General features: G+C 42.3%; 1 protein-coding gene across 5 annotated transcripts in view; it reads right to left on the reverse strand.

The window, feature by feature from the left end:
* UNC13D (unc-13 homolog D) overlaps nt 1-23519 on the reverse strand; it is an 876342-nt gene that overhangs the window by 421114 nt on the left and 431709 nt on the right. For all 5 annotated transcript variants that reach the window (XM_069200183.1, XM_069200186.1, XM_069200185.1 and 2 more), the window contains exons 13-15: nt 11689-11792; nt 8193-8310; nt 7356-7480 (exon numbers count right to left, since the gene is read on the reverse strand). In XM_069200183.1, the coding sequence (XP_069056284.1) occupies nt 7356-7480; nt 8193-8310; nt 11689-11792 (347 nt within the window). The remainder of the gene's footprint in view (nt 1-7355; nt 7481-8192; nt 8311-11688; nt 11793-23519) is intronic.

Consider the following 23519-nt stretch of genomic DNA (forward strand, 5'->3'; position numbering starts at 1 on the left):
CCCTGTAGGGTTTTCTTATCTAGTTGATAGCAAAATAAAATACAGGAGACTATCCATCTCGATATTGTTTTCTTGGAGGTGGCTAAACCGGTACGGACCGTACCATAATTAACAAACAGTTGTGAAGTTCTCCGTAAGGGATTGGTCTTATCTAGATAAAATGTGAACACCCTCTTAACATCTAGAGAATGGAGAGCTCTCTCTGCTGGGGTAGAAGGGTTTGGAAAGAAAGTAGGTAAGGAAATCGACTGGCTGATGTGAAACCATCGGATATAACCTTGGGTAGAAATTTAGGATGTGTTCGTAGGACTACTTTAGAGGAGTGAAATACTGTGTAAGGCTCGTGGGTACAGAGGGCATGGATTTCGCTAACCCTTCGTGTTGAAGTGATTGCCACTAGAAAGGCCGTCTTCCAAGTGAGGTGTTGGAGAGATGCCTTGTGTATGGGTTCGAATGGATGTTGCATTAGACGTGAAAGGACCACATTAAGTTCCCATGGTGGAGAAGGGCGCCTAACTGGAGGAAAGACCTTCTTAAACCCCTCTAGGAAATCTTTGATAACTGGAATTCTAAAGAAAGAGGTTTGCGAAGGAGTTTTCCTATAAGCAGTCAAAGCTGCCAAATGAACTTTTATTGAAGAAAGTTGCAGGCCAGATCGTGCCAATTGTAACAAGTAAGGGAGAATGGCATCTTCCTTGCAAGATGGAGGGTCTATCCCCTTAGAGGAACACCAGATGCAGAATCTTTTCCACTTGAAGGAGTATGCTGAACGAGTAGATGGCCACTTCGCCTCCTTTAGGATTTCCATACAATCCTGTGGAAGGTTTAGATGACCATACTGGACTAACTCAGGAGCCATGCTGCCAAATTCAAGGAGGAGAGATTGGGATGTCTCATTTGTCCTCCGAACTTCGTCAGAAGGTCCGGTCTGCCGGGTAGCCTGAGATGTGGCCGGAGTGATCGGTGAAGGAGATCCGGAAACCACCACTGTCTCGCCACTCTGGTGCAATGAGGATCATCATGGCTGACGTCATCAAGAGTTTGAGGAGGACTGCTGGGATCAGCGGAATTGGTGGAAAGGCGTACAGAAATTTGTTGGGCCAGTCTATCCACAGAGCATTCCCCAGCGATTCTGGGTGGTAAAACCTGGAGGCGAAGTCGCGGCATTGCCTGTATTCTTCTGTGGTGAAGAGGTCGATAGAAGGTGTGCCCCACAATTGGAAAATGTCTCAAGTGACGTCTTCGTTGAGTACCCACTTGTGGTTCTCTTCTAGAACTCTGTTGAGGGCATCCACATGCATATTCTGAACCCCTGGAAAGTGGGTTGCCACTATGCTCAATTTCCTGGCTAGGAGCCAGTGCCATATTGACTGGGACTCTTGAGACTAGACTCTGGATCTGGTGCCCCCTTGCTTGTTCAGATAGTACATAGTGGTGGTATTGTCTGTCTGTACCAGCAAGTTGTCGGTGGTGATTGAGGGGAGAAATGCCTTGAGAGCTAGGTGTACCGCCCGTAGCTCTAGGAGACTGATGTGGTACAATGATTCCTTGTGAGACCATCGACCTTGTATTTGCAGGTGATCCATATGAGCTCCCCATCCGAGGAGAGAGGCATCTGTCACAACAGTCTGCATTGGAGGCTGTGCACGGAATGGCATACCCTTTAGGAGATTGGCTGGAGAGCACCACCAAGTTAGAGATCTGATTGCATGGGTGGACAGACTAATTCGGTCTTCCCAGTTCCCCGACAGTTGATTCTATTGGTCCTCCAGGCTTTCCTGAAGCGGTCGCATGTAGAGGCGAGCGTTGGGTGTCAGAAAGATGCAGGATGCATGGAGCAGAGAAGTGAGGAGACTGTTTGCACTGTTGGGTGACGCATTGATTGGAGAGCCCGAAACTTCCGGAGAATGGATAAGCGTCGTTCCTCCGAAGGACACACTTTTGCCTGCAGTGTGCCTATGGTAGCTCCTAAGTAGTGTAATGTCTGGACAGGAACTGTCGTTGACTTGTGAAAGTTGACATGAAGGCCTAGCCGATACAGGAGCTCGCAGGTCATCTGGAAATGCAGTTTGGCTTCTGCATAAGTGGATGCTTTGATTAACCAGTCGTCCAGATACGGGTATATGAAAATTTGATTTTTCCTGAGATGAGCTGCCACCACCACCATGCACTTGGAAAAGGTTCTGGGTGCAGACCTGAGAACGAAGGGTAGGACAGTGTATTGGAAGTGATCTTGACCTACCACAAACCTCAGGAATTTCCAATGCTTCTTCGCAATGGGGATGTGGAAATACGCATCACGTAGATCCACTGAGCAAAGCCAGTCCCCTTGCTGAATCTGAGGATATATCTGGTGTAAGGATAGCATCCTGAACTTTTCCTTTCGGACCCATTTGTTGGCAATTTTGAGGTCTAGAATGGGTCTGAATCCCCTCTTGTCCTTCTTTGGGATGAGAAAGTATTTGGAGTAAATACCCTTCCCCCGTTGGTTGAGGGGAACAGATTCCACTGCTCTCTTTTCAAGGAGGATGGAAACTTCCGCCTTTAAGAGGTCGAGGTGCGCAGTTGAGGGTTTTGGCGGAACGGCCGGAGGCGGTGTGGAAAACCTGAGACAATATCCATTCTGTACAATGTTTAAGACCCAAGCGTCTGTTGTAATTCTTTGCCACTCTACCAGGCAATTGGTGACGCTTCCCCTCACCGGAGTGGTTAACGAAGTTGGAGGGAGGAAATTCTCAGGGTTTTGAGGTCATAGGTTGTCGGCTACTCTGAGTGGACTGATGGGTCGATCGTCCTCTCTGTGCTTTACGCTGAGGTTCATAGGCTCGTTGGTGCTGCTGTTGAGATCTTGTAGGGGCCCATTGAGGGGTATGAACCCTATGCATGGTGTAGCGGCGTTGGAAAGGTCGGAAGGACCGACGTTGCTCCTTAGCTTTGTCAAGACCCACTGCTTTTAATGTGTCCACCTCAGCCTTCATCCTTTCCATTTCATCATCTGCATGGGATCCGAATAAGGTCGAGCCTGAAAATGGCAGATTTATAATTCTTTTGCTGAGCATCCAGCTTCAATGACGTAAGCCACAGCCATGAATGTCTTCTCAGTGTCACACCATGGCAATAAGAATGTGCTGAGAGAAAAGGCGCGTACACCGCCGCACTGATGATCTGATTGGAGACCATAGCACCCTCCTTGGCTATTTCTAAGAAATCCTCTCTGTGATCTCTCTGGAGATGCTCTGCGAACTGTAATATGTAATCCCACAAAGATCTATCGTACCTGCCCAAAAGGGCTGTGGCACTTGCAGTCTTCATAGATGATGTAGCCGAACTGCAGACTTTACGGCTTGTTGAATCCAGCCTTTTACTCTCTTTATCCGGGGGAGAGGTAGAAGACTGAGAGGTAGCGTGAGCTTTGCGAGCTGCCAATATAACCACTGAGTCTGGTGGAGGGTCAGAACACAAAAACACAGGATCTTGCTCAGAAGAGCGATACTTTTTCTGCAGTCTAGATGGTGCAGGTCTTGTCGTAGCTGGCCTGAGGAAAACTTCCATAGCAGGCTCTAAGAGGCCAGGTACTAGGGGTAGTAAAGGTCTGGTGGCTGCACGATGTTGTAGAGTTTCAAAGATGACCGACGTAGATGGTGTAGGGGCAACCATCGGAATGTTTAGTTTTGACGCACCTCGGACAAGCACTTCATGGAAGGTGTTAATATCATCAACCGGCGAGGACCGAGGTGGGGGTGAGTCCGATAAGGTAGGGGAGTAGTCTCTGGTAGAAGACCATGACTCACTCTCATAACCCCTTGAACTTGATCTATGTCTAGATCTGCGGTGAGATCTTGAGTGGGATGAATCATGGCCATGACGTGAACGGTGGCGCGATGTAGAGCGCGGTCTTGTTGGGACACTAATCGGTACTTGAGGCACTGGAAGCGGTAGCCGGTTGTGGTAACTCCTGACCCGTAGGCCACGGTGTCTGTGCCTGAGGTGAAGTTGGCGGCAGATCTGGTGGAGGAGAGGCATGAGGAGATGCATGAGTAGAAGGCAATGAGGGAAGCAGCACTACCGAAGTAGATCGCTCTGAGGAAGAATAAATTCTTCTTCGCTTGTGTCTCCTCGACGTCGATGGGCTACTCGACGTCAATCGTCCTCTACGTCTCGTCGTCGATGCTGTGCGGGACCTCGACCCATGACGTCTACGTTTACCTCTCGACGTTGATTCCGCCACCGCCGATCTGCTCCTCAACGTCATGGAGTCTTCGACGTCGTGCGGTGCCTTGATGTCGAACGGCGACTCCTATACGATGTCGAGCCGGACTTCGACGCGAGCATGTCGGCGCCGTACCTCCTCTCGACGTCGACCGGGACCAATAGCGTTTTCACCCTGAGGAACGCCTCTCAGACCTTCCACGACCACTGGAGGCCGAGGTATGAGCCCTGGTGGAAGACTGACCTTCCCCTCGCTCAGAAGTCCCACTGGTTCCTTGGCGTCTTCTCTCTGCTCTCCCTTGAAGGCGAATCTTCTCTCTGTCACGCAATGTGCGCCTGGAGAATGTCTTGCAGATGTTACAGGAGGCAGGTATGTGTGAGGACGGCAGACAAATGATGCAGACCTCATGAGGGTCTGTTTTGGCCTTTTTTCTGCCACATTTTGAGCCTTTGTCGAACAAGGAAGGCATTTTTTGAGTAAAAAAGCCTTAAATCTTGTCAGAAAACTTCAAAATCCAAGAGAGAATGTCAAAAGACGTAAAATGAAGCCTTTTCTCTCAAAGTTTTCCTATATTTTTGAAGAAAAAAAACTAAAAAGGTTGAGCGCAAAGCTCCAGGGTCCTATCAGCAGGTGCCGGAAAAAAGAACTGAGGTAACTGCCTCTCTCTAGGCATGAAGGGATACTGAAGGACTGGCTGTTCTTAAAGGCACAGTCTCCTTTTTCTTCATTACTAATGGCAGCCTATGGGCTACACTGCTCTGCACTCCTTCATAGGGGTTTTCTGATATAAAAAGGTTTGTGAAGGATTTTTTCTGAAAAATTATATTCATTTGTTCAGGCATTTTAATGCATTTATTTCAAGGACAAACTGAATGAAGAAGTTTCAACACTGTAGCCCTTTCTATCGGCTGCATAGGAACATTCTTAAGTGACTTGGCAGGCCTTTCTGAAGTAAGGCGAACATGGACACTTAAGAAGTTATATTGGAAAAAGTGCTCCAGGGTCCCTGCAGGCGGGCGGGGAATATTCAGCGCTTATGATTATACATAGAAATCTCCTACGAGAGAATAGGGATTTATTGGCTGATCTGTTTATTGATGATACATTGCAAATGGCAATAACGATTGATTGAAATCCTAAAACGAAACATGATGCAATGTCTAAACAGAAAAAACAGGTAACCCATAAATTAACAAATATGTTAACCATTAGTGAAACGCAGAAAAAAACAGAAAAGCATGTACAATCTAAACTGAAAATCAGGCCTACTGCAGTGGTGAAAATAAACACACAACAGGAAAAGGTGCAAAGACTTCATTTAAAAGGTTTAAGTTTATATGGTAACTATAAGACTGCTAATTCCTGCGTTCCTTACAAACAAGATCTCTAGAAACACTGTGCCTCTTGAGCAAAGCCATTTTGTGGTTGTAAATTCTGCGATACACAAAAACATGAGGTTTGCAAAGGCAAAATGGCATTTTGGTATGTAGTTAAGCCCTTTCACTATTCTGAAAAGCATGTCTGAATTGCGAAATTATTTATTCCAAACTGCAATTAGGCAAAAGGTTGAAAGGACATCTCTTCTAATTGCAATTCGCATTGAGACGTATTAATGGTTGGCTACTGCAACTGCAGTCATAAAACACAGAAGAGTTTTCAATATTGCTAAGAAGGTGCTAACTCATATGCAGAGGGCTATCTTCCACTTTAGAAATTGTGGAGTGTGACATCGAGAAAATATGCAGTGGTCCTCCATGATCCCCCTGAGTTAGCCCCGAAGTTTTAAAGCAGCACCTGTTGCTTTAGGAAGATGGGCTGCTGTTGAAAAAAAAAAAAAAGGTTTCCATTTGAGAAGGCCAAAACAGGTATTGTGGTCGTCTGTCCCTTGCAGGCTATCATTCCATCATTGATCAAACATCAGGTCCGCTGTGTGTTTTCAGAGCTGAAAAAAGTAGGCGTGAGATTGAGCAAACCGTGCCTCTAGCATATCATTTCTTTATTCTCACACAAAATGATATCATGGCTCTGATGTGAATAAAGGGTTTCTTGTGCAAAAGAAGAGGCTGAATTTACAAAAAAATGAGGACTCTACTGAAGAAAGAAACATACTTACTTCTCTAATAAAAAATCTTAATCATATGCATCTGTGAATTTTCATCATAAACATCATTTTCGGACATCACTAGCCCCAGGAGGCTACAGAATTGTTGACTATACAAACAAAACCATGCAATGATAAAGTCAATAGGTCTGACACTGGTTCAGTGGCAGGCAGCCGTTTGGATTTGCCAATGTTTGTTTTGTTTTTATAAAATATTATTGTTAGAAGGGCTCCCCAATATTAAAAAATGTTTTGGCTAAAAGCAAAAGTATTTTGGGGTTGGAAAAGTCACTCATTACCACAGCAGACCCCAGCACTGAATATAACTACTTTAAGGAAGAATGTGCCTTGTGAAAGAGTTGAATTCCGTAACTCATAGGGAAGTTAGGCGAAGGCTAAGGTGGACTGAACCACTGCCCAATTCAAAATGTTCTAGTGGGTGGAAGAAAAATGTGAATTACGCAACGGCAGACCAAAGTCTCAAGAGGGCTGGTAGAAAGTCCCTATAACCAAGCATAAAATATACATAATTTTAGTAAAATCAGAAGACATTGGCTAACACCAGACCTAAAACAAGTTAAAAATCGTAATCCATACACATCATACACCCCCCTTCGTTGTGCCACTCGATTCTTTCCACCAGTTCTCCTAATGCTTAAATTCAAAAATAAAAAAAATGGAAATGTAAACGCAATTAAAAAAATGCGCAAGATTTCCCAGAAAATTCACTGAAACGTCTCACCAGAAAACATACAAGCAAGCTCGCACAAATGTATACAACATGACCTAATTAATAATTAGGCAGGTGTGTGGCAATGGAAAAACCACTAGAAGGCACCAGTCAGTGTTTTTTTCTTACCCTGAAGTATATATTTTTTTATTTTTCTTAGCAGGTGCTGCTTACCACACACAAGCCAAAACAGAAGAACGATCCTGCATTAATGTTTGGCCTCAGATCTTGCACTAACTTCTGAAAAGTCTGATGACTTCAGTGCTTAAGCGTTTAGCCTTTTTCTGTGAGGGCCTGCTGCTGCTATGACTCACCTGAGCAGACTCTGGAGACGGTCCGCAGACTTAGGGGCCGATGGGGGGAAGACGATGCGATATCGCTGGAGCAGAGAGACACCGTATTCCAGTAAGGATTCAAAAGACTCTGCCAGTTCCGCTCGCTGCATTCAACAAAAGAAACAACAGAAGCAAAATTACCACAGCGGGCACTGGCCTTCTCATGCATCACTACAAAACGTGTGGTGAAAAAGAGTAAAAAGACAGAGGATAGGAACCTCCAGGTCCAAAATGCTCATCAGGGAAAGTCTCCATTCACATGCTTAACACTGTAGACAGTGAGCTATCAGAAGAATCATGCATAGCAGAAAGGCAGCAGTGCACTCTATAGCGTCAAAGCCACCAAGAATCCGTGCGTCAGGAGAGGGGCAAACCTATTACGAGGAAGTAAAGCCCACACAGGCCATCAAACAAGAAGCAAACAAAAGAGTAACAATCAGGACACCTAAAGGTGATCAATGTGAGGCCTCAAAGTCCACTGTAAGCTAACAAAATAACAGGCAGCGCACGCACTGTCTTAGGTGAGATCTAAAAAGACAAGCTGGGCATGATGGATTGGAATGCGGCCCACAGAAACTAACAGTGGCTGAGATGAACCCAAGTATCCCACCCATCACGTTTTGCTTTTTTCTCAACAGTAATAAATCAACACACCTCATATATAGACAAGCAAACTAAAAATGATAGACAGAGTATTGTAACATGCATTCCCAACTACTGACGCCCAACCATGCCTCATACACTCAGACGTCTACAGCAAACGTCGGAGCAAACACTAGTACAGTCTAAGCACAGCATGACCATCACTCTCCTTACCTGCTGGGGCTGCATTCGCCCTTGTACCCACTGGTACTCAATGCTGATGATAGGATGGAGCAGGCAGCTACTACTGAACTCCAGGCTCTGGTAAAGCTTGCTGTAGGCTAGCCACTGCCTATAAAAGAAAAGGTAGCGTCATAAGTTATGCAGTGGGCCACACAAGCTATGTTAAGGATCATCTCCCTGAAATACAAAGCAGACCTAAAAAAACATGCGGGACCAGGAATCCCTAATTAATTTGAAAACGATATGTAGGATGGCCAAAGATTTTAAGCAACTAATAACTTGAGCGTAGTTCAAGCTTAGGTTATAAAGAGCTTTCAAAGTGAGATAACAACATGCACTCTGCACTACAAGGCCAGCTGCTATCAGAACTAACACTGACACAGATCTATGACGTAAGCATCACTTTTCACACACATAACAGCAAGTTCTTCCTCATTTCACAGATTTTGGACAGCAACACAACCCACCCTAACCTAATATATGAGCTTCATGAGACAGGACATCAAGATCAGACCCAACATGTGATCCTCCCATGATTATCATGTAATTTTCATCATGTCGTAGGCTCTTTCTGCACTAGCAGCTTTTGATAACTGCCAGCTAGGTGTCTTGGAAACAGGTGACATGATTAAAGAACACCTTTAAAGATAGGTTAGTTTACATTGCAGTTAAACCTTGATAAACATACAGTTTTAACGTTCTGCCTAAACAGAACAATAGATTTTAGCTCTTATAAAGCACATATACATTTGGAGGTTTCATGGCTATAAGGAACGCAAGACAGACTGACATCATACAGAACCTCAACCTAGGAAGAGATAGATTTTAGATGTTTTCTAATAGACATAGGAAGCTTGTTTCACCATTTTTTACTTCGGCTAGAGAAACATTTTTGTCCCCTTTGCACTAATTTTTGCCAATGGAAACATATCAGATTGGGTCAACCGAAGAGGTCTGCTGTTCAAGAAATGGTTGTGGTGACATATAGTCATATTCATGCTCAGCTCAACCTTGTGTCTGCTCATCAATGTGCACACTCACACACACACACACACACACAGACCCACACACACACTGTATATATGTACTGGAACTTATCTCCACACTCAAATATTATAATCTTGTCCAGGAACCTAGCAGACCACAGAGGAGAAAGTCACAATTGATAATGTACATAGTCAGCCGGACTGTCTCCCAGGGACTGAACCGATAAGGATCCTTAAGTATGTGGGGGTAAAATGTTGCTTGAAGAGTTCCATTTTCCGCTCCTTTCTAAAGTGAGTCAGGATGTTTTCTGATGTTTTCCCTTCTTAACATTTTGATTTCAATTTGCAAATACCTGAACATCTACTCTGTTGCTGATGGACTGTGTATATTTTAACTATTTTGCCTGGAAAAGGGGAGAACTTTCTTGACAAAGAATTGGCGTTTGGTGTTGTGAAGTTGATGGATAAAGCGAAGCAAAGGGTGATGCTGCAAGATCAATCATAGATATTATATTTAGTGATGTTGTTCTAATATAAGAAAAGACAACTAAGGTTAAAAATATAACCAGAGGATGCAGGGAAAAAAGAAAAGTGTAATGCAATGGAGATAAAAGAGCTAAAATCATTAAATATATATATATATTTTAATCCAGTGATACTGCTCTAGTCACAGCTCTCCAGTCAAATAGAAGAGGCTGTGAAGTTTGTTTGGAATGCGGCCCAACTATTCCCTTCAAAAGATCAATGAATGGCCAGTAAAGTAAAAATGCTCTCAATCAGAGAGAACTAATTGGGTAAATATTAAGTATAAATTATGTTGATAATTTAAGAGAGACTGAAAATGTACATTTAGTGGTTCTGTTCTAATATGAGAAAATGAAGCAACGGCTAAATGTAACCCAAGAATACATGAAAGAAAAGTAAAATGTAATGGAATAAAAGTGCTAAAATCATTTTTTTAAAATCCAGTGATGCTGTCCTAGTCACAGCTCTCAATGCACATGAAAGAGGCTATCAAGTTTGTTTCGGATGGAGGCCCAACAATTCTCTCTGAAAGATCAAGAATAGCCACAAGTAAAAATGCTTTCGTCCAACGCAAACCCGTTGGGAAAATATTATGTATAAATTCTGCAGATGATTTAAGAGAGACTAACAATTTGTAAAACTAAAGGACACCTCATTGGCAATCATGCAAGAGAAATACCCTACATAGAACCTTCAGCGGAAACCACTGCTCATTTCTCATATTACAAGTTTAGTGAGACCTTCTAGCTTTACATGTTGCATATTTTTATTAATATTTAGCAAGGGTGTTAGGCTCAGAAATTGCCTTCGTCACTGAATAGGGAGATTGGATTTGGCAGAAAAGAAGATAAATGTCAGATCATAATTCTGTACTTATGTCCAAGTTTCTAATCCATTCCTTATTTGCCAGTCCTGCTGTGTGCTCATTGCATCCTCAATTTAATACTGGTGCTCTAGTCAGAACTGAGCTTGACATGATCTTCAAGAAGAATCCTTCTGTCCCTACGGAGTGTGTTTATTCACCTTTCTCTCTGTAAGCTGCTCCTCACCACTGTATTTTACAAACTGTCAGCATGCACAACATGGGGTCTGAGAAAGGTATATGAATAGGTTGATTAATGAGGGAGCTACTCACCTTTAGGCCAACTCCATCTCTTTAATGTCACTCATACACCCTTATGTCGCAAGAGGTAGATCGAGAAGATTGGCTTCTCTCCTAATGCTCATAGGCTGTACAGTTTTTGTGTTGATGACTCGCAGGAGGCTGGCATCTACTACACCTCTCTTCATTAACCCTAAAAAGCTCACGAGTCTGAACTTTTTTTTTCACTTCTGACATACTCCAGTTTAAAGGGCGAAACCTGTCACACCCCCTTCCACACTGGCTAGGGCTACCATCAGTCCAGTATCTTACCAGCATAGCTGGGATTTTCATGTCCATGGCCGTTTAAAAAAAAGTAAAACACAACAAATAGCGGCGGTGTTGCTCACCCGATTGTAAACCTCATGAAGATAAAGAATAATACAAACGAATTTAAGTACAATTAAATTAAAGTCTAGGGTCCCTGCCATTGTACAGTCTAAAAATATGAGCAAATGGCCAATATTTCTCACACACACACACACATATATATATACATATTTACATCTACCATAAAGAATGATTGTAAACAATGAGATCTATCTGTGTGTGAATAACTTAATGTAATATGTGCTGCAAAGTAAATCCACTCTAGGTGCTCGGTGAATTTCAGTTGTGTGACTGAACTTAGTCATTTGAATGGTGCAAGATGCAAGGCTCTTAACACTAAGATGGTTCACAGCACAAACTCTGGCATACTGCTTATGAGCCTGCATGTGTGTGCGGTGTGTGTATGCAAACAAATATGTATGTGTGAGAGATGAGACTGTACTTGAGTGCTTATGTATATCCTCTGTTCGCCCTTATGCTCGGCCATTGTGTATCCAATACGTACGCCATACTCTGGTGAAAATCAGATAAGTCCTTCTGGGTGGCATGCAGAAACAGGATAGTGATGGCAGGTTTACTGAGTTCCCCATTCCAGGACGTGCTGCCTGCCTGCAATCATAGACAGCAAACAAGAGAAATATTGGACTATGGAAACAATTTTTTAAAAAGAATGTGAGAATTCACATCCCATTAATCCTACAACACTGAAAGGCAGTCCTGATATGCAATTCCCTTGTTAGCCTTACTTAAGCTACTTCTTACAATACCAATCATGTTTACATGACCCAAGTACTTCTTTTAATAATGCTTTAAGCGGCTGTTCAAACAAGAAATCATGCCATCAAAATAGCAATGATGTACCCTGTAATCTTAATGGTCTCCCTTCCAAGGTTAGCACTACAGAATAAGAAGCCACCGTCTTGATGACAGAAGTAAATATCTATGAGGCTCCAAGGCAACATTACAAAAGATGTGGGGGAGGATAGGAGATCTGATAGTTATAGATAGTGAATGAGTTATTGTTGTTGTTCCCTCATACTTTACTGATAAAAGAAAACAAAGACGCCGGGTTAAAATGGACAACATTCCAGTTCCCCACTTTAAGGGCACCTTAGTATATTGTAATAATAATGGTGTGCACAAATATAGATTTTGATAGATAGCATGCACATCTCACTATGTTTTGTATATGCTTGGTCTGCCCAGCTTGAACCTTCGTGCTCCCAGGCAGTTGGCGGCAATTAAATTAAAAGAAATTGAAAATAATCTTTCTGTCTCATGTCTTCTACCTCAAATGATTCTCTTTACATCTCTCTCTCTCTCTCTCTCTCTATATATATATATATACATATATATATATACATATATATATATCCGGTTGCCAGACACATGCATGAGTATCATGGAGGTCGTGTAGAAGATGTCAAGTATAGTGTAATAGATGGCATCAGAAAGGACATCCGTGGAGGAGACAGGGAAAAACATCTGAGGAAATTGGAGTCCAGATATATATTGGCATTAGACACAAGAGAGCCAGGAGGATTGAACTCCAGTGAAGAGTTATATATTCATTTAGGTTGATTAATACATGATAATACAGCAAATAAAACATACATATTACATAGACACAGCTATTGTGCGATTTTGCTAGTGTATAGGGTATTCAACTTATTCATGATTGTTTATAGTAATAATGTCTAAGCTAACATCCATGTTTGTTGATTGGACCTGGTTGGCCTCTCCAAGGAGATTTACTTCAAGAATTATATGTAATTAGTTTCCCTGTCATTAATGGTAATTTAATTAGATTTATAAAGATGTAGTTAGACTGGTAAATATTATTTTGGGTATTAGCACCAGACACTGCCTTATTTCGTTATATTAATTTATTTTGCAAGATGTATTATATATATTTTTTCATATGTATGACACCATGGAAGTCAGTATGTTTGAAAAGACAGTGTATCACTTTAAATGTATGGTAACATAAGGGATATATAAAGGGTGCCAAAATGGCGGCCCGCAGGTTGAAGAAGGCGGTCACGCCGAAACGCGTTCCTGTTTTGTTTGAAATAAATTCTTGAAAACATCGTGGAGTGCTGGAGCCTTAATGATCGGTTAAGGATTTATGTGTACATATACATATATATATATATTATTTCTTCAACAGATGGACTGATAGCCATCTGACGGCTGCACCGATCCCATCACGTATCTCCCAAGTGTCGAAGTCAATTGAGTCCAAAGCGCTCGTATTTAGTTCATAAATTTATTTAGCTTATACAGGTAATTCAGAGTCCCGAATGAGATGTCTGTCAACGCGTTTCGGCAAAACGCCTTCTACTGGACAGTTTGGCTAGTCAGCCGACATCATTTACATATAGCTATTACGTCCTACATTTATTTCTATAACACTGTGATGTACTACAAACGCGGCGGCCATTTTGAAGTGTGTAATTATTATTATTATAGATACAACAATTAATAGAGGAATAAACCTACATTGATGCCAATATTTACAGATAAGATCAAAGTTGAGATTAGACAGTCCTAAGGAATAAATATTGAATAATAAATATAATAGGAAAAAGGACAATTGCTTCCAATAATTCATAATATTTGATCATATAAAAACAATTAAATAACAAGAACAGTAATAGTGTAAATATAAACGAAGAAACGGTAATATAAATTTTTCAATTTTACAATATTTAAATTATCATTCGTTATATATACATATAATTATTAATAATTAGTTAGTATCTTGTATTAAAATCATGTTTAGGTAGTGACAATAGTTATGTTTTAATACTATAGTTTTTATCGGATGCCCGTATAATCAAATCTAGTTCCTCACTGTCCTTATCTGTATACTAGGTAATTCCATAAACATATATATAAATATGTTGTATTAAAATGAGGCCTTGGCATAAAGTGCAATGTGCTAAAAAACTAAGCTAATAATAAGTGCAAAAGAGCATATAAAGTGCATAGAAGTGTTACAAAAACTCCAATTAAAACAGTCAGATCTATTGATCTTTTGGTCCATGTTATAATCTAGATGTACATATATACCTCTATATATGATATTTAATATTCTGCAGTCGCCAAGTTATAGAAGAATACAATGGAATCAAACATCATCATCAATGGTACAGTACAAATCTGTATACGAACTTATTCCATCTATATTTCATCAGTTTGTGATATGAATTCAAACTAGGGAAAGTTATTAAGTCATGTCCATTTAACAGATTACATCATGGCACGATCATTTAAGTTAATTAAGATCTTATCACCCATCTTCCTAAAAAGGAAATATAGATAACATACTACCAAATTAGCACTACTATTTTTAAGAATTGAAACACAGGGGGAGTCTCTATCTAAAAAGCAATGAGCAGTGTACATGGAAAATGTCACTTACCCAGTGTACATCTGTTCGTGGCATTAGTCGCTGCAGATTCACATGCTGTGCACATCCCGCCATCTGGTGTTGGGCTCGGAGTGTTACAAGTTGTTTTTCTTCGAAGAAGTCTTTTCGAGTCACGAGACCGAGGGACTCCTCCCATTTCGACTCCATTGCCCATGGGCGTCGACTCCATCTTAGATTGTTTTCCCCGCAGAGGGTGAGGTAGGAGTTGTGTATGCTAGTAATAGTGCCCATGCAATGGAGTGAATGCGTATGTACATAATGAAGTTTAAAGTAATATATTTACAAATGTACAAATGTTTAAGATCTACTTCTAAACGGTTACAGGCTCCCGGGGAGGCGGGTGGGCGCATGTGAATCTGCAGCGACTAATGCCACGAACAGATGTACACTGGGTAAGTGACATTTTCCGTTCGATGGCATGTGTAGCTGCAGATACACATGCTGTGCATAGACTAGTAAGCAGTTATCTCCCCAAAAGCGGTGGTTCAGCCTGTAGGAGTTGAAGTAGTTTGAAATAATGTTCTTAGTACAGCTTGACCTACTGTTGCCTGTTGTGCAGTTAACACATCTACACAGTAGTGCTTGGTAAATGTATGAGGCGTAGACCATGTTGCTGCCTTACATATTTCGTTCATTGGAATATTTCCTAGAAAGGCCATGGTAGCACCTTTCTTTCTGGTTGAGTGTGCCTTTGGTGTAATAGGCAGTTCTCTTTTAGCTTTAAGATAGCAGGTTTGAATGCACTTAACTATCCATCTAGCAATGCCTTGTTTTGAAATTGGATTTCCTGTATGAGGTTTTTGAAAGGCAATAAATAGTTGTTTTGTCTTTCAAATTAGTTTTGTTCTGTCAATGTAGTACATTAGTGCTCTTTTGATGTCTAATGTATGTAGTGCTCTTTCAGCTACAGAATCTGGCTGTGGGAAGGACACTGGTAATTCTACCGTTTGATTCAAGTGGAACGGTGAGATTACTTTTGGTAAAAATTTAGGATTTGTCCGTAGAACAACTTTATTTTTGTGTATTTGAATAAATGGTTCTTGAATGGTAAATGCTTGAATTTCACTCACTCTTCTTAGAGATGTGATGGCAATTAAGAATGCAACTTTCCACGTTAAGTATTGCATTTCACAAGAGTGCATGGGCTCAAAAGGTGGACCCATGAGTCGTGTTAAGACAATGTTGAGGTTCCATGAAGGAACTGGTGGTGTTCTTGGTGGTATAATTCTCTTTAGTCCTTCCATAAACGCTTTTATGACTGGTATCCTAAATAATGAAGTTGAGTGCGTAATTTGCAGGTAAGCTGAAATTGCCGTAAGATGTATTTTAATGGAAGAGAAAGCTAGTTTTGATTTTTGCAAATGTAGTAAGTATCCTACTATATCTTTTGCAGATGCGTGTAAAGGTTGAATTTGATTATTATGGCAGTAATAAACAAATCTTTTCCACTTATTTGCATAGCAGTGTCTAGTGGTAGGTTTTCTAGCTTGTTTTATGACCTCCATACATTCCTGTGTGAGGTCTAAGTGCCCGAATTCTAGGATTTCAGGAGCCAAATTGTTAGATTCAGCGATGCTGGATTTGGATGTCTGATCTGTTGTTTGTGTTGTGTTAACAGATCTGGTCTGTTTGGTAGTTTGACATGAGGTACTACTGAAAGGTCTAGTAGTGTTGTGTACCAAGGTTGCCTTGCCCATGTTGGTGCTATTAGTATGAGTTTGAGTTTGTTTTGACTCAACTTGTTTACTAGATATGGAAGAAGTGGGAGAGGGGGAAAAGCGTACGCAAATATCCCTGACCAGTTCATCCATAGTGCATTGCCCTGAGACTGATGTTGTGGGTACCTGGATGCGAAGTTTTGGCATTTTGAGTTTTCTTTTGTTGCAAATAGATCTATTTGTGGCGTTCCCCACATTCTGAAGTAAGTGTTCAGTATTTGGGGGTGAATTTCCCATTCGTGGATCTGTTGGTGATCCCGAGAGAGATTGTCTGCTAACTGATTCTGAATCCCTGGAATAAATTGTGCTATTAGGCGAATGTGGTTGTGAATCGCCCAATGCCATATTTTTTGTGTGAGGAGACACAACTGTGTCGAGTGTGTTCCTCCCTGTTTGTTTAGGTAATACATTGTTGTCATGTTGTCTGTTTTGACAAGAGTGTATTTGTGGGTTATTATGGGTTGAAATGCTTTCAGCGCTAGAAACACCGCTAACAGTTCTAAGTGATTTATATGAAACTGTCTTTGCTGAATGTCCCATTGTCCTTGGATGCTGTGCTGATTGAGGTGTGCTCCCCACCCTGTCATGGATGCATCTGTCGTTATTACGTATTGTGGCACGTATTGTGGCACTGGGTCTTGAAAAGGCCGCCCTTGGTTTAAATTTATACTGTTCCACCATTGAAGCGAGATGTATGTTTGGCGGTCTATCAACACCAGATCTAGAAGTTGACCCTGTGCCTGTGACCACTGTGATGGTAGGCACTGTTGTAAGGGCTGCATGTGCAACCTTGTGTTTGGGACAATGGCTATGCATGAGGATATCATGCCTCGGAGTTTCATTACTAATTTGACCTGTATCTTTTGGTTTGGATACATGGCTTGTATTACATTGTGAAATGTTTGGACTCTTTGTGGACTTGGAGTGGCAATTCCTTTCACTGTGTTGATTGTTGCTCCTAGGTATTGCTGTGTTTGACACGGCAGAAGGTGTGACTTTGAGTAATTGATTGAGAAACCTAGTTTGTGTAGGGTTTCTATGACATAATTTATGTGTTGTGAACACTGTATTTGCGTTTTGGTTTTGATTAACCAATCGTCTAGGTACGGGAACACATGTATTTGCTGCCTTCTGATATGTGCAGCTACTACTGCTAGACATTTTGTAAAAACTCTTGGCGCAGTTGTTTTTCCGAATGGCAACACTTTGAATTGGTAATGTATCCCTTGGAATACAAACCTTAGGTACTTTCTGTGTGAAGGATCTAGTATAGGTCTTAGACTTTTGTCTTTTTTGGGTATCAGAAAGTACAGTGAGTAAACTCCTGTGTTTGGTTCTTGTTTTGGTACTAATTCTATTGCCTCTTTTTGGAGCAATGCTTGAACTTCTAATCCTAGAAGATTTATATGTTGTTTTGACATACTGTGTGTTTTCGGTGGGACTGTTGGAGGGAATTCGAGAAATTCTATGCAATAACCATGCTGGATAATTGCTAGTACCCAAGTATCTGTTGTTATCTCCTCCCAATGTTTGTAAAATTGGCTTAGTCTTCCCCCCACAGGTGTTATGTGATGGGGATGTGTGACTTGTAAGTCACTGCTTATTTTGAGGACTTTTGGGGCTTTGGAATTTTCCTCTATTTTTTTGGAATTGTCCCCCTCTACATTGCCCCCGAAAACTTCACCGCTGATATTGGCTTTGGTAAGTGGGCCTTGTTTGTGATGTTGTGGTTTCTGTAGGTTGTCCTCGAAACCCTCCCCTAAAAGGTGTTTTGCGAAATGTGCCTCTGCTCTGCGGGGAGTAGAGTGCGCCCATGGCTTTTGCTGTATCAGTGTCTTTCTTGAGTTTATCAATAGCAGTGTCGACTTCCGGCCCAAACAACTGCTGTTCATTAAATGGCATATTTAGCACGGCTTGTTGAATTTCCGGCTTGAACCCTGACGTGCGCAGCCATGCGTGCCTTCTTATTGTTATTGCAGTATTTACTGTCCTTGCAGCCGTATCTGCTGCATCCATTGAAGACCGTATCTGATTATTAGAGATACTTTGTCCTTCTTCCACCACTTGTTGTGCTCTTTTTTGGAACTCCTTGGGTAAGTGTTCTATCAAATGTTGTATCTCATCTCAGTGAGCTCTATCATATCTTGCCAAAAGTGCTTGTGAATTGGCAATGCGCCATTGGTTTGCTGCTTGTGCTGCAACCCTTTTGCCCGCAGCATCAAATTTGCGACTCTCTTTGTCTGGAGGTGGTGCGTCCCCCGAGGTATGAGAGTTTGCTCTCTTACAAGCTGCCCCGACAACTACTGAGTCTGGTGTTAACTGCGTTGTAATATAAACTGGATCTGTTGGCGGTGGCTTGTACTTTTTCTCCACCCTTGGAGTTATGGCTCGGCCTTTAACAGGATCCTGAAAGATTTGTTTTGAATGTTTTAGCATTCCTGGGAGCATAGGTAGTCTTTGGTATTGGCTATGAGTGGAGGATAGCGTGTTAAACAAAAAGTCATCCTCAATTGGTTCGGAATGCAAGGTGACGTTATGGAAAGCAGCTGCCCTTGCGATCACCTGTGTGTAAGATGTACTGTCCTCAGGTGGGGACGGCCTGGCAGGGTACGAGTCTGGGCTGTTGTCCGATACTGGAGCATCGTAAAGGTCCCATGCATCGGGATCATCTTGACTCATGGTAGTATGAGTCGGGGAGTGCATCAGTGGAGGAGTTGCTACTGGTGATGTGTGCACTGATGGTGGTGGAGACGGTGGTGGAGTTGTTTTCCTTGCCACCTTTGCCTGTGGCTCCTTGTCCTTTTCTTGAAAGGCAAGTTTTCTTTTTATTTTAATTGGAGGAAGAGTGGTTATCTTCCCTGTGTCTTGTTGAATGTGGAGCCTCCTTTGAGTATAGTCTGGCTCTACTGCTTGAAGTTCCTCTCCGAATCTATGTTTTTGCATTTGGGAGGACAATCCTTGTTCCTCTGTATAGGAACCTGTTTTCGGCTCCGAGGCTGGATGTTTCGGAACCGAAACTTTTTCGGACGTCTTTTTAGGCTCCGAAGAAACCTTTGTAATTTTCGGTGTGGTGGTGTTTCGGTGCCGAATTTGTTCGGTGCCGCTGTCACGGTGCCGAAATTTCTCTGAGCCGATGTCTCGGGTCCGAGATTGCTGTGTGGCGGTATCTCGACCGGAGTCGGATGACTTCGACACCAGCGTGCCCTTTTTCGGTGCCTTGGATCGGTCACCTATTTTTTGGGTTAAGCCATGGCCTGTTGGCGGAGGCGTTCCCTGGACTTTTGTTGACTTCTCGTGAGTCTTATGTTTCGACGTCTGACTCACGGTTTTCGGCATTTCTTCGGCCTCGAGCTCTTCCGAGTCCGACTCTTGGATAGAGAAAGCTTCCTCTTCCTCCTCGAAACGCTCTTGTCCTGTCTGCGTCGACAATATCTGCAGTCTTCTGGCTGTTCGGTCTCTTAACGTCTTTCTGGACCGAAACGCTCGACAGGCCTCACAAGTATCTTCCTTGTGCTCTGGGGACAAGCACAAGTTACAGACCAGATGCTGATCCATATACGGATACTTATTATGGCATTTTGGACAGAAGCGGAATGGGGTCCGTTCCATCGGCCTTGAAGTCACACGTGGCCGGGCCGACCAGGCCCCGACGGGGGATCGAAAAAACCCCGAAGGGCCACCGGAGCTCTTCAAAATTCGGTGTCGATCTGTTGTAAATAACCCGATACCAAACGCAAACAATACCGACGTTTTTTCTGAGATTCTAACTAACTTTCCGAACCGAAACACGGAGCGAAAAGGAACACGTCCGAACCCGATGGCGGAAAAAAAACAATCTAAGATGGAGTCGACGCCCATGCGCAATGGAGTCGAAATGGGAGGAGCCCCTCGGTCTCGTGACTCGAAAAGACTTCTTCGAAGAAAAACAACTTGTAACACTCTGAGCCCAACACCAGATGGCGGGATGTGCACAGCATGTGTATCTGCAGCTACACATGCCATCGAACATATATATATATATATATATACACACACACAACTACCTGTTCATTCTCGGTCTCACCTCTCTACTTCACCTATGTATACTTCACCTGTCTCAAAACAACTCTCACTACTCCAGCTCTCTACCTCGTTCACCCTTCCCTGTACCTCACCACTCTCTCTATCTCATTGCTGCACCTTACGTTTCTCTCACTACCTCATCTCTTGCTACCCCACCTCTTTCGCTCTACCGAACCTCTCAATTTATCTCACCATTCATTTGCTACCATTTCTTTACCTCTATTTTATCTTTTACAGTACCTTTCTCGCTCCGCCTATATTTCTACCTTTACATTCTACTTTACCTATCACTAAATCAAACTACTTTCCTCTTTCTCTGCCCATCTATCTCTAGTTAAACTCATTCTCTCTGCCTCTTTCTTTATACAACACATAATTGTTTGCCTCTTTCTCTCTTTCTACATCACCCTCTGCATTTCTACATCAACTTCACCTTTCTTCCTCTACCTCACCTTGATTTCTCTACTCCACCTCTTTATTCACCCCTCTCTACCTTTCTCCAAGCCTCACTAGTCTCTTTACTTCACCTGTTGCTATTCTTCTGATCTTGCATATTGTTATACCACAGCACTCTCTCTACCTTGTGTCTCTATGATTCTCTCAATACCTCACATGTCTACATGTCTACCTCTAGAACTCTGCCTCTACCCACTCTATCCCACCTTTCTTTTCGCCTTACCTCTCACCACATTTCTCTCTCCGTAGCTCCAGCTCTCCCTACCTCACTTTAACATGGTACCCATCTGTTCTTCTTTGAACATCTCTTACTACCTATCAGTAGTTTTCTCTCTGGTTACCTTGCTTAGCTCTCCTTACCATATACCTCTCCCTACTTCACTTATCTTTCTACCTTATCGCTATCCCTCTTCTTCCTCAACTTCATCTCTCTCACTATGCCATTCTTTATAGCTCTATGCCACTCACTCCTTCTTTTGTCTTGTACCCTTTCTCCTATTTAGAATAGCCTGAAGTCACAGTTTAAAGTACATGTAGACAGAGAGGAGGGATTTCATCCCAAAAACAGTATAAATCTTCAGAGCAGTGTTCTGATATTCTGTGTTGGGGATACAATATATGGGGCGGACAGAAAAATGGGTTTATCCATTTTTGTAAGGCAAGCACACCTAGTAAGTGTGTGTGCTAAGGAAAGGCCACTCACCTGGGGATGCCTTTCAGCAGGATGAAAGGGGCCAGCAAGGGTAGTAAGAGGAGCACAGCACTCGCAGCCCACACCCCCCAGACGACTGGCAGGGCACAAAAGGTAGCGTGTTGGCTGTAAACGAAAACAGGAGGCTACCCCCCTCAGAAACATGGTAAACCAACAGCATTTTGTGAACCCCTCCAAAGCGGCATGTAGGATTGCCTCATGATAAAATTGCCTGAAAAGAGGCCAAGCAGAGGCCAGGATTCGAAAAAAATGTAACAAAAGTGTATGATGGTTAATGGCTGATCAATCACAACTGATTTATGACTTTGTGACATTGATTTATGCCCTTGATTTAAGATACCTGTGATTTATGTATGATCATGCAACATGCTTATGATACTTCTGTAACATATAATAATCAATGGTTGAACTGCCAATCTTGCATGTTTTTAAATAAATAATTGCAGCCTCTTTTATATTCCTTAAAAATGATTGCAGTAAAGTTTGATTATTTGAGGTAGATGTGCTAAGGGAAAATGTCATGGGTATATGGGTAATGGGACTGGAGTGATCCAGGTGCAAGTGTTATATGCACATGGCTAATTTAAAAATATAAACTAAATTACCATAATTTCATTCTTACCGTTTCTTTTCAACAATGGGAGGAACAAGTTTGTCAGGGACTGAATTCTGCGCAAAATGTTGTTGCAAGTCAAAAAAATTCTAGCTCGAAGTGCAAAAAGAAATAGCTTTCTCAATGCTATTTGAAGCTTGCTTTTGGTACAGTTAGTATGGCAAATGCTAGGCAGCTTAAGCTTCCGTTTTTCAAGTACTGTTTCTGAAAGTTTAACATATAACACAACAGTGTTTTGAATCACAAGAGCTTAATTTAGATGAAAATGGGCAATACACTCAAATTTGTTCCTGAAGTAGGCACAAAATAAGGTTTGCCAGAGACCCAAAAATACTTCAGATGCCACTGCAAGAAAATAACATTGAACAGTTGAGGAATCACAAGAGTGGCTGGTAGGCTATTCATTTTAAATGCCAATTCTAAGTAGGCAAAGGCAATCACCTTTTATACTAAACCCATGCCTAACACTAAAAACACTAGCCTCAAGAGAGTTCTGCAGCTTTAGCCTTCTTTCAGAGCCACTGACATTTTGGGGAACTGATATTTCCTAACAAGCTCATGTGTCTCTGTGGATTTTGCTTGGAAAACTAAAAACTGTTATTTTCTAAACCTTACTGTTGCTCATACAGCTGCTTGAGTGTATGAATCCCAGCAGTGTGTAAGGTTATTTCATCAGGAGTTGGGTAAGCCCTTATTCCATTGCTGGCAGCCTTCTTTATTGCAACATGTCAGTTGTAACCTATCATAGGCTATTGCACGCTCTCAAGGCTCAACAATTCATATCAGATGATAGCTATAGGGCACGCAGTGCTTCTTTGGTATTTACAGATTGCCTTTAAGTACATTTCTGTTTTTTTTTTACTTATTATGTACAAGTAGTAGTATTGAACTTAGCACTGCATGCTGGCCGCTGTGCAAACTCCATGTCACATGTTCAAATTCCAGAAAGATGCAGGCCCTCATTATGAGTGTAGCGGTCTCAATACCCCCACACTCACAAATGTGGTCGGACTGCCCAGACAGGGCGGTCTGACCGCCCTATTATGACCATGGCAGATGGACCACGGTCTGAGCACTGGCACCGCCAGATTGACGCCTGTCGACAGCCTGGCGGTATCGGCAGTCGCAATGCCCTGGGGATTACGAGTCCCCTTTCCGCCAACTTTTGCATGGTGGTCTAACCGACATGCAAAGGCTGGCAGAAAGAGGGATCGGGGGCACCATGGGGGCCCATGCCCCAAATTACGGGCAGTGAAATGTGCGACAGGTGCTGTCACACACAACGCACCACAATATTGCTACCAGCTCAATTACGAGCAGGCGTCAATGTTGTGGTGAG

This window comes from Pleurodeles waltl, chromosome 7, assembly GCF_031143425.1.
Source record: "Pleurodeles waltl isolate 20211129_DDA chromosome 7, aPleWal1.hap1.20221129, whole genome shotgun sequence".
Classification (NCBI taxonomy): Eukaryota; Metazoa; Chordata; class Amphibia; order Caudata; family Salamandridae; genus Pleurodeles; species Pleurodeles waltl.